At 40.3% G+C, this 12,106-nt stretch overlaps 1 protein-coding gene across 6 annotated transcripts in view; it reads right to left on the bottom strand.

Moving 5' to 3' along the window:
* The window catches only part of SLC39A8 (solute carrier family 39 member 8), a 69,002-nt gene that overhangs the window by 36,542 nt on the left and 20,354 nt on the right, over positions 1-12,106 (bottom strand). For all 6 annotated transcript variants that reach the window (XM_070505272.1, XM_070505271.1, XM_014832985.3 and 3 more), the window contains exons 3-4: positions 9,920-10,082; positions 2,178-2,347 (exon numbers count right to left, since the gene is read on the bottom strand). In XM_070505272.1, coding sequence (XP_070361373.1) covers positions 2,178-2,347; positions 9,920-10,082 — 333 coding nt within the window. The remainder of the gene's footprint in view (positions 1-2,177; positions 2,348-9,919; positions 10,083-12,106) is intronic.

Below are 12,106 nucleotides of genomic sequence, written 5' to 3'. Positions count from 1 at the left end.
TTCTATTAAATGAAGTCCCCTGGGTATTTCATAGTTTCCTAGCTATAACTCCGTCGGTAATATTTGCCTTGAAAGAGTAAACTTTTGGCAGTCAAGATGCAACACTGATTCCCATATTAATAAGACAATATTAGATCTAGGTAATGAAGATAAATGAGACATTGATTATCCACTTTCTCTAAAAGTAATATATTTTCCCACCATATCCAGAGCGAAATTTTTAAGGCAAATATGGCAGGCCACTTGGATTACTGCTTTTCCAAGAGAGATCCTCTTGAACCTAGAAGATCCTGATAAGTCCTAAAGAGATAAATAAATCAAGGCCTGGGCCCAAGAATAAAGAAGGAAAGATTTAAGATACCAAGCTCACACACACACACACACACACACACACACACACACACACAATGATAAGAATGAAACAATTCGTTTAAAGGACATTGGGCAAGAGCTGGAGTTTGAAATTATAGACAGTCAAGGTGTCCTAACAGACAAGAAATGGACAAGCAAATAGGAAGAGAGAGTAATAGGTGAGAAGTCACAGCTTCACCCCGTTGCACACAGTGCACATCCCCTCTGAACAGCAGTCCAGAACAGAGGGTGCTTGGGACTTTGTTCAACTTCTGTCTCTGAGGAGCCCTCACAGACACATCTTCATTTGAGTGACTTCTCTGTGCCTATTTATACAGTGCAAAAACGGTATAAAAATACCGACTCCATATACCTAACACAAAGGTTACGAAAGAGCAAAAAGGAAAGAATTTTGCCAAAAAAGAAGAGATAACTATCTATGTAAATTTGAGGTATTATTACAAAGACGATTCTTTAGTGTTTAATAATTCTCTGATCACATCCATAATCCTCTAATTATCACAGAAAGGCAAAATAATATCCATAAATGCTGTTGAAAGTTTATTTCCCTGAGAGACATTTTTATGTATTACTACATTTTCGATAAAACAGAAAACCTCAAAATCATAAATGTGGAATCTCCAGTCCACATACAATATTAGTTTGTTTAATTGAATTTGACCCACAAATCAGATGACTGAATAGATACATACATAATATTATATTATATTAAATGTATTGCATGTGTAATATTACATATAATATATTTTTCATCAGAAAATCTGTATTGTCATCCTAGCTTTGTTACTAGCTGATTGTATAGCTATAATCAAGTGATTTACTCCTCTTGGATTTTAATTGTTTTCATCTTTACCATCAAGAGTTTGAAGCCGATGTTCTCCTAGGTCCTTTCTAGATACAGCAACAGTAATAAGAATAAATCTAAGACTCTAAGAAGTTATACCCCCATTTTCATATACAGCTGCGAAAACTGAAAGAAGCTTCAGCTATAATTTCCTAAACATCCGAGATGAGGCAGGTCCTCCCTCCTTGTCGGGGCGCCTCCGTCCTGCTCTGTGCCTGCAGGGGGCCAGCCCGTGTGCACGTGCATTTCTCTAGTCCCCCTCTGTGGCTCCCTCCTATTAATGTCTCTTTCTCTTTCCCTTCTCTTTTCCTCTCACTTATTCTCCCACCTGTGTCTCTCTTCTTTATATGGCCACAATATAGATTTGAAATAAAACATACATATTATTTGTTGATTAACTGAGTAGTTCACTATAGTCAATGTTAGTTCAATAATACATTTTATCAAAGGAAAAAATAAGCTGCTGTTTATCTATTGGCCCTCAATTGATTTTGTTTCCCCATGGTCAAAAAAAATGAAAAGATTTGCCAACTAGGCTCTAATTTATGGTCTAGTCTTCTTTTGCTGTAGTAAATATGAGGGAATTTTGTGGTACATCTTCAGTAAATTTGACATTGCATGCTCTTTAGAAAAAAAATAGAAATAATAAAAGTGTATAGAAAAATTAAATTTGCCAAATGTGAGACAGAATAAAGTGTTCAGGCCTTCGCAGGCGTCCTGGAGCTGTCTGAGCACGTCTTGGTGGCTGGCCTCCTAGAATATTGATTTCATCTCTGACACTGACATCCCCTGCAGCTTGGGTAAAGCTTTTTCATTTGCTGTGATTCAGCTTTCTCTAACCCAAAACACTATAAAACAAATCATAAAATCCTGTGAGAATTATGGAGGCTCAAAATGTACAAAGTGCTAATCCATTTAAAAGAAACAACTGTTCACAGAAACAAATAGCCAACATCCTTACCTCTGGAATAAGTTGGAAAATTGCGTTTGAAAACAGAGTTCCGATAGCCAGCCCCACAAAATAGGTCAAAATCTTAGGGAAATAAGATTTCTTTATCAGTGGAGTCAAAATCATGCCAAGGAGAGATGCCAGGTTAATGATTGTCACTGACAGGAATCCATATCCCCAAACTGTGGATCAGAAGGAAAGAGCAGAAATTAATCAAAGGAGCCAAATGAAGTCTTATGCTTGAAACAAATTTTCTTCTTTAAAATCTTAAAGCAGATAGCTTCTTTAAAACAACAAAATTGACTCAATGAAAATTATATAGGAAACTGAGAACATAAGTATAGCATAATAAATACTAAAAGTGACGCTGCCTATGCTTTCATCAGTCCTAAATCATCATATCGGGATCAAAGAATTTTACAGCTTGCAGGGAATTCGGAGAACATCTACAACAGTGACAAACAATCTGAGGCCCACAGGTTCCAAGTCACGAGTGTCATCTATGGCTTAAGGCCTAGTGTAAAATCCAGCCTTTCAGAGGAACACAGAGGCAGTGGAGGTTTCACGGAAAAGGTATGGGACGATGGGTGGAGGGCAGGGGTGGAGATGGGTGGGGTGAGCTGGCTTCAAGGTGACCATAGCTGTTGACACTGAGCTTCATAATCACTGGTCTGCAGGCGCCTGTGGGGAGCACCTCCTGGGGGGCAGCACCTCAGCCCCCAGCAGGGGCCTCTGGGGAGCCAGCACAGTGAGCCCTCAGGAAGGGGGTGCCCAGGGAGGGAGAGAGCGGCTACATGGCCCAGCTCACTCTCGGTTAAGGCAAAAATATCCTCTAGAGTAGACACCCTGGGGACAGAAGGAGGTAGGACATCCTTCATCTCTCTATCCCCAGGCACCGGCCCCCAAAAGGTGCTTAATAACCATTGCTTAGAACGAAACGAGCGAGTGTTCCCCTAGGCTCGACAGCTAAGGGCACGTGTGACCGATTGCCTTTGGGCTTCAATTCCTCCCGGTTGTCCTAGAGGGGTTGGTGTAAAGACACGATGGGAAAGAAGTGAAACATATTGTGTGAACAGAACAGTCACAGACGGCAGTGCAGGCTGACACGCAAACTGGCCCCTGGAGCTGTACAACACGTGGCTTTGGCTGTGGCCCCACATTGTGCACAAAGGACAATGTGAGAGACTGGAAAGCTGCCTCTGTATTGCCACTTCTTTAAAATGCCAAGAAAACATTCTTAGATGTTGGGCCACTTTTCTCACTGACACTACCAGCAGAGCACCATATAACACCTAGCGCTGACTGAGTGCTGGCCACGAGCCAGGCACCGTGCAAGCGACTAACACGCCTTAATTCACTCGACCCTCATAAAACCCTCTGAGGTAAGAGCTGCTATTACCTCCTTCACACAGCTGAGGAAAACAGAGGACATGGAGTTCAAATGAGCTGCCCAATCACATGGGCAGAAAGCTGAATTTTGAGCCCAGATAGCCTGGCTCCAGCACCCATATTTCTTAGCAATATGCTTCATTACTCCTGTCGAGGTCATCTAGTTTTTAAAAAGGGACCTAACAAAACTGTAAACATCTTATATTGTGCTCCATGAATACAAGATTGCTCACCATTATTCTAGTTCGAGCGAGTCCATCTACAAATAAACAATCTTAGCAAATGTTTATGGAGCCCAGTATGCGGACCAAACCATGGTTCCTGCCAACAAGGAGCTTGGATGTCTTGTTTGGGAGCTAGGAAATGTGCAGGCAACACCTACACAAAGCACTAGAATGCAGCCTGTGCTGAGCATCCAATGAAAAGGACAGATAATAAATGTTACTATGTTACCACAAGCATCGTCACAGCACTGACCATGACTTTATCTTTTCTAGACACTTTCCTATCAATCCCAGACTCCTAACCATACCCTACAGAGTCATCTCACTGGACCTACAAAGCTCTACCTCATTCCCATTTATTACCTTACCATCTAAAACAATACTACCTACCCCCCTCAGACTTTCCAATTAAGGAAAAGTTCTCAATCGCACATCTTCCTCCAATGGTATACCTATGCGTAGTTTCCCTTAACACAAACAGCCTTCTATCTCATTACTAGCCTACCTGCATTCATTCATTCAACAAATATTTATAATCTCACTGGGTAGACAGGATACACACATGTTGAAACTAAACGAAAATGCAGAGAAATTTTTGAGTACCAAATAGAGGCAAAGCCACATACATTCATATTAAACTCAACACCTTCTCCTGAGAAATCCTGCTCACTACCCTTGTTCAGTAACTCCATAAATAGCAGAAACGTCAGGATCAATTTCAATTTCTCACTTTCCAGTCACTTCCAAAGATAACTGGTGACCAAACCCTACCAATTCTGCTTGAGATATCACTCACTCCAGCTTCTCCAACCTCATAGCCTGTGCCTTGAGTTCAGGCTCTCATCATCTCTCAGACTCCTCATCTGATGCATGATGACAGCTTTCTGTCTGGTTCCTCCACTTCCTTGGCCACCAGACTTATTATCCTAAAACACAATTCTAATCATCTCATGCCCCTATAAAAAACTGCCCTTCGTAAACGGACAAGCTCTCCAGTGTTATTTACCCTCTTCTCAACGTGGCCTTTATGCAGACATGATGTTTTCCAAACACAGAATTACCTTTGCTCATGGAACTTGTGGTTCTTTATCTAGAAATATCTTCCTATCTTCATGGCCAGGGGAACTCACTCATGGCTCTCCAGCTCACTCCCTGAGCTCCTCTGTGAGGCTTTCCCTGCTCCTCCAGGAGTGGTCCCTTGTCTGCCAAGTTTCCCATAGCTTGTTTGAAGGTCACTGGGTCGCTTACCATTTCTTGTGTGCTACGGTAATTTTATCATATATATTTGTCTATACCACACAAATTATGAGATTTTTAAGAGAAAGGCTATGTTTTATTCATCCTCAGTACCTAGAATATTGCCTAGCAAATAGCACATACTCCTTGATGAATGAATTAATGAATAGCATATTTCAAGTTGCAGCCCAGAAATCTTGTCAAAAAAGTACCAGTTAATTTCCTTACTCAATCTTTCTAAGCTTCCTGACCACTGTGCACATTTATCAGAACCACGTGGGGACTGCGGGAGCAGGAGTCATCGCAGCCCACGCACACTGCATTGCTTCCTCTTCTTGTGCTGTTGGGACATTATTCAGGAAAACAAGATCCATGTGTCCACTCGACTGGGGCAACAAAGAATGAATTAGTATAAAGAGACTCCTTGGACCTCTCGATGGACACACAGGAGTCCCTCTAACAGTCTGTTTCAGAAAGCATCCGTTCTCTCTGCTTCTTACTGAACTTGAACAGATTTTAATAAATTTCCAAGGAATATTAGTTAATAATAACTAACATTTATTGAATGCCCACTATGCATTAAGATTCTTCTAAAAATTTCACCTATTTTAACTCATTTAATTCTCCTATTTCATAGTTTTTACAAAAAATAAAACCAGTTAATGGAATTTGTGGAATATAGTAAGTCTTCAATAAATGTTATTTTCAAAAAAACAAATTAGTAAGTATAGCATCATATAAATTTTGGTCCGTTTAGCTCACTGTTATACAGTGAACAGACGGCAAACCAGCTGTCAGAGCCTGGGCGCTCCTCCCACCTCAGGTACGGCACCTCGAGGAAGGCACTGACCCTCTCTACAGCTTCATGCACATCCTCAGCTGCATTACTGACTGGACAATGTGATCTCCAGAGACACCACAAGTAAAATTCTATTGTTCTTACCTATTATTGGAATTAAACAGCATTCTGTGACCTCATCAAAAAAATTTTGAACCGTTAAATTATTGCTAAAACTTAATCTCCCAGAGAAATTCATTTACCATCAGTTTATTGCACGCATCAATACAAGTTTATAAAGCACCTGAAAGGCAATTTCAGGATCACGAAATGTGAGGGCTCTCATAAATGAGACTATTTTTCTGCCCACTGAAACATCTGCATAAACGTGTTCATAAAATCCTTGCATCATGACTACTTCGGATTACTTTTATTTTAGTTTTTGATTCCCTTGAATGAGCTCAGAATTGACTCCATATTAAGTGAACCGTTATATCAAGAATCTAGTGCATTTTGTTATGTAAAAAATCATTTCTTTGTAGGAAAAAAAGAGGCTTACACAGGGGCCAGGGGATGGAGCGAACCTATGAACACAGGAGAAGAGAAAAGTCACATTCTTTCTACTCCGTGCCTGGCGCTGTTCCGGGCACTCGCATATATTAACTCATTTGACACCCCCAACAATTCTGTAAGGAAGGCACTATTATCATCTCCACTTTACAGAGGAGGTAACTAAGGCACAGACGTTAAATAAGTTTCGCAAGATCACACAGCTGCACCAAAGTAAAACGATTGAGATATTACACCAAATGAAGGAATATACTGCCAACTTAGACATCTTAGAATAGTAAGAACAAGTACTCTACTAATTTCTCTAATTCTCCAGAAACTCTTCTAGATATTATCCTACCCCATCCCCCCGACTCAAGCCCATTTCAATTCCTAGGACAATGTGCACCCTAAGAGGTATTTCTCTTTTTATTGGGGCCTCTGTCCAAATATTTAGTGCCTTTCTGATCTTGTAACTGTTGATTTTTCCATTTTATGACTTTGCAGTATTGACCTTAGAATTCTCTCACTTCCTGCTTCCCGCTTCCCTGTTCACCTCCTGACTCCTGAGATACAATAACTTGGGAATTAGGGTTAAAAACACTTTTGAATATCAGTGATTAGCCTGCACAGAGTAGGGTATTTGCTTTTCTTGAAGCCTGACCTCCTGTACCCAGAATTATGTACATGTTAAGTATGTTTTATTTAACAGGCACACATGGTACTAACTACATGACAGGTAATATTCGTAATGCTTTACAAATACAAAGTTATTTAATTGTTATAGCAACCCTATGAGAAAGGTACTGTTTTAGATGAGAAAACCGAGACAGAAAGACACAAAGTCATTGCCCAACGTAGCTGGAAAATTACCGAGTTGGGCTTTGGGCCCAGGTGGGCTGACTGCAGAATCTGTGCTTTTACTATGCTATACTATTAGTCAATGTTAGTATAGAGAGCATTTGGTGAATTTGCTTTCGACTGTAAAGTGCAAAGTGTATTAAAGTTAAACAGACTCACAGAAATATAAACACAGTCCAGAAAAAATAATTGCTGAAATTATTGTTATTCACAAAATAGCTAATTATATTGATAAGCTCTGGTTGGTGATTTCTCTTCTTTGTATACATGAATACAGAATGTAAAAGAGAACATGGGTTCTGAAGCCGAGAGAGCCTAATTTTGAACCTGGTTATTTGACCTACCATATAAAAGTTGTGAAATCTTGATCAAATGACTGCTCCCTGTCCCTCTGTTTCCTTGGCTGTAAATGGGAATAGTAGTTCCTACATCATACAGTTGTACAAAGATTAAATGCGTTAACATACGTAAAGTACTTGGAACAGCACCTGCCACATAGTAAGTACCACCTAAGAGTTGACAATTATTATTATTTTTGTCACGTTGTTGCTATTCCTGTTATGCATATAGAGAGAGATCAAAGTATTCATATATACACCAAGGAATCCAAACGTTTGTAAAACAGCACTTCCTCTGTTGAGACTTTTCTTTTCTTCTCTATTTTTGCTCTCTTTATATCCTCTATCCACACTCACATTAGATGAGCTCACCCAGACTAGTGGCTTCAAATGCCATCTCTGAGGAAACAGATCTCCAGCCTCGACCTATTCTCTGAGCTCCAAATGTGTGCATGCCACTCCCTCCTGGACATCTCACCTTGTGGGTCTATGTCAATGTCAAACTAATTATGTCAAAAATTATATTCCTGAGGCTGGCCTGGCGGCATACTGGTTAAATTCAAACCCAGGTTCACGGGTTTGGATCCCGGGTGTGGACCTACACACCACTCATCAAGCCATGCCGTAGTGGCGTCCCACACACAAAATAGAGGCAGATTGGCACAGATGCTAGCTCAGGGCCAATCTTCCTCACAAAACAAAAGAAAATCATACTCTTGATCCCCACCACTCGCTCCCTGCACAATAAACTGCTTGCTCCTCTCCAGTCTTCTCCATCCCAGGAAATGGTGCAGCCACCTATCCAGTTTTTCCAGCTCAGACTTTGATTCCTCTTTCTCTGCCCTCCATCCAATCCAGATGCGAACCATTTTAGCACAGTTTCCAAAATCCATCGTGAATCTGCCCACTCCTCCTCACTTCTACTTCTCGCACCTTAGTCCAAGTCCCAGCCATCCTGAGCACCAACCCCCGGCAACCGCCTCCTGATCAACATCCTTGCTCCTCCTCTCACCCCGTTACAGTCTATCCTTCAAACTGCAGGTGGAACGAGCTTTCACAAATCCAAACAAAATCATGCCACTCCCCTGTTTGGAACCCTACAGTGTCTTCATACCACATTCAGAATAAAATCCAATCAATTTCCCACACCCAGCAAGGCCCCTGGCCACCTCCGGGACGTCATTCCCTTCTGGTCTCCCTCCGGCTCACTAGGCTGCAGACACACAGACTTTCTTGCTGTTCCTTACACATGCCAAGCTGGTGCTCAAATTTATGCTGGCTGTTCCCTCAACCAAGAATTCTCTTCCCTACGAGAAAATCTTGTCACGACCCTCTCCTTCTCCTCAGTCAGGACTCTGTTCAAGTGAGTCTCATCAGAGAGGCCTCCCTTGACCTGTCTAAGGTCACACTCACCCACCGTTTCCTTCTATCCCGCACTTGCTTTATTTTCTTCATAGCCTTATTACTCTGAAATTATATTATTTATTTGCTTGATTATATAAATTTTTATTATTTCTTTTCTTTACTACGTTGTAAGCCCAAATAGGCAGGGAGTTTTTCTTCTTGTTCGCTACTGAGTCCTCAAGACACAGAACAGTGCTTGGCATGTTGCTCAACAAACATTTATTGAATAAAAAGTGAACCAAAAAAATGAGAATTAAAATACCCATGCGGGACAGGGTTACAACTTGAGAATACCAAGAAATTGCACATAGCTAGCAAATAGTTTATCTCATTTGTGAAAATACCTCTCCTACATGTTTAAGTGCGTGAACTATATACTAAGCACGCACTTGTTTTCCTATATTTAAAATTTTTTTTGCAGTAGATTATTCCTTCTAAATGCAGTATCTATGGCAGTTTCATTATAAGCACTTTAAAAAGCCACTGGCATCTTCTTTCATTTATGAAAATTAAAGCAATAATAAGTCAGCACCTGAAGATTTAATCTAGAACCACGCTAGTTCCCTTATCCATTTACTGGCAATTATAGAAAAATTGACAGATTTTAAAATAATATGATAAGCACAAGGTAATGGAAATTAACTGATCAATTATGAGCCAAATAGTTAACGCAATCAAATACACATAGCATAAAACACATTCTTTAAAATCAAGAATTGAGTTTGAAAGTTTTTAAGTGGTACCAAATAAAATTTTGATTCCACAAATAGAAGAGCATAACTTACAAAGCTTAGATGAGTTCTAATTATTCTTATTCTAAATAGTTCCAGAATATAAGTATTTTACCTAGGGATTCTATGTAGGTTAATTAAAATCAATAAATCAGAAAAAGAAATAAGCAGAAAGCATGTTAACTTCATTTCAGACTAGCCTATAAACTTTTCAAACAAATGGGAGAAAAAGCTTCCAACCTACCTTCGGAAAGACTTGGTTTTGCTTTGTGCTTGGGCCGATCCTCGCAAGGGTGAAAGTTCAGTTGTTGTAAAACCGCTGGACAGATGACAGAGAAGTCTGAGCTGGTTATCTGGGTAGCATTTGAAAAGCCATGAAGGGAAAAGATCTCTTCAGCTGATAAACACTGAAACAGGAGAAGCAAAGCAAACACATGTGTTCACGTGGCAAAGGCACACAAGCACAGATCCCACAAAGAGACAGAATACTTCTGCTAGGCACACAGCAGTCTCTCGTTATGCAAAAGCCCACTGCAGAAATGCACAGACTCCTAAAACTGGCAAACAGCCCACAACTCTTTAAACCTAGAAACCAGAACAATAGCAAAAATCCCTCTTGGTCAACAGTCTACCTTTAGCAGCCAAAAAGGTAAGAACTGGTTTGGGGGTTTCCAAGGACCTTAAAGATACTGAAAGTGGACCAACAGCAATTCAAACAAAGGGTTTGAAGACAATTCTATATCCTCAATCTTCGTTCTCTTTTTCTTTAGTTTGAATGGATATTTTGTGTAGACTGCTGGAGTGGCTGTCTCCAACATTTCTTTTAGACAAACATCTGGTTCCCTAACAGTTTCATAGTTAAGAAATTCATCTATCCTTCTAGATAGCAATAATAATTCCAATATTTAAAAGTTGTTTTTCAATATTTTGGCATAAATGTTTGTTTTCTAAAATATGTATTATTCTCAATGATGGTAGGTAGCTTTTCTATACTGCATAAAGTTTTGAAAACAGTGCTGGGCTGTTTAGAAATTCATTAGTTATTAATGAGGAATAGAATCTGTATTAGAAAAACATTCTCTGAAAAAAATCACTTTTTAAAAGCATCATTTTACTCGGGCATATTTTAACCATAAACTATCTTCCACATACTTGCATTATTAAGAAGAATATAAAAGAAGTTAAATGTCTTTATTGCTAATAAGCATCATGAGAATTATACAGTGTGAAAAGTATCCATTCACTCAAATAAGAGAGTCTGTCTTTAATAAGTGCACTTGAGAAAAGTTCTTTGCATACTTCAGGCAATATTTAAACTCCACTAAGATCTTAGCTTTGTGCTATGGACTGGATTGTGTCCTCCAAAAATTCATATATTAAGGCCCTAACACTCAATATGATGTTACTTGGAGACGGGGCTCTGTGAGGTCATTAGGGCTAAAGGAGGGTATGAGGGTGGGGCCCGCTCCAGTTGGATTAGTGATCTTTTAAGGAGAAGCACCAAAGGGCTTTCTCTCTCTCTCTCTCTCTCTCTCTCCATCATCTGAGAACATAGCAAGAAGGCAGCCACCTGTAATCCACGGAGACAGCCCTCACCAGACACCAACCCTTCTGCCACCTTGATCTTGGCTTCTGGTCTCTAGAACTACGAGAAAATAAATTTCTGTCATTTAAGCTATTGAGTCTATGGTATTCTGTTATGGCAGCTCAGACTGACTAAGACACTATGAATGGTATCGAGAACTCAAAAGTTGATGTTAACTGTTTGACCATAAGGTGCTGTAATTTCCTTCACAAGAGAAACAATGAAACAAAAAATGTTATGATTTTGGTTCAAGGAGATCATGATTATAAGATCATGATTATAATGATTATAAAGGAAAGATAAAAAACATCAAATACACCTAAATGCATGCAGTTGTCAACAGCTAAGACTGCAATTGCCGTAGAGAACATGTACATTTAGACATCCTTCTTTCTTAATGTCTACGCTCTTCCTTCTTCACCCACACTCCCCATTAGGGTCATGACAGTGACGGCTGTGTGCCACCCCTAGGAGACTCCATACTCAGGGCTCTGTTCACAGTCTCCCCTCGGCTGAGACTAGAGGAGAATAACCCAGAGAAGGGAGGAAACAGCTCGAGCGCCAACTGTGGAGCGAAAGGTGGCGTAGCATGTTCACGGCCATGAAGCTGCCTGGGCATAACTGGCAGGCTCAGAAATAGAGTCCATATGGTTCAACTGCTAGCCGGGCAATTGCAGGAAGAAACAGGTGGAGCAGGGCAAACACAAAGCAGCACGGTTTCCCGGCAAGGAAACCTTCCTACTTGGGCTTGAGTTCCTCCAACTACAAAACAGGGGGAAAAGGGAAGCTGCCAATAATTTGCAGTCTTCTCAGAATTAACATTCTAAGACTTCCTGAAACTTGATG

This window comes from Equus asinus, chromosome 3 (genome assembly GCF_041296235.1).
Source record: "Equus asinus isolate D_3611 breed Donkey chromosome 3, EquAss-T2T_v2, whole genome shotgun sequence".
Taxonomy (NCBI): domain Eukaryota; kingdom Metazoa; phylum Chordata; class Mammalia; order Perissodactyla; family Equidae; genus Equus; species Equus asinus.
Note: the sequence above shows the minus strand (reverse complement) of the source record. Positions and strands in the feature narration are given on the sequence as shown.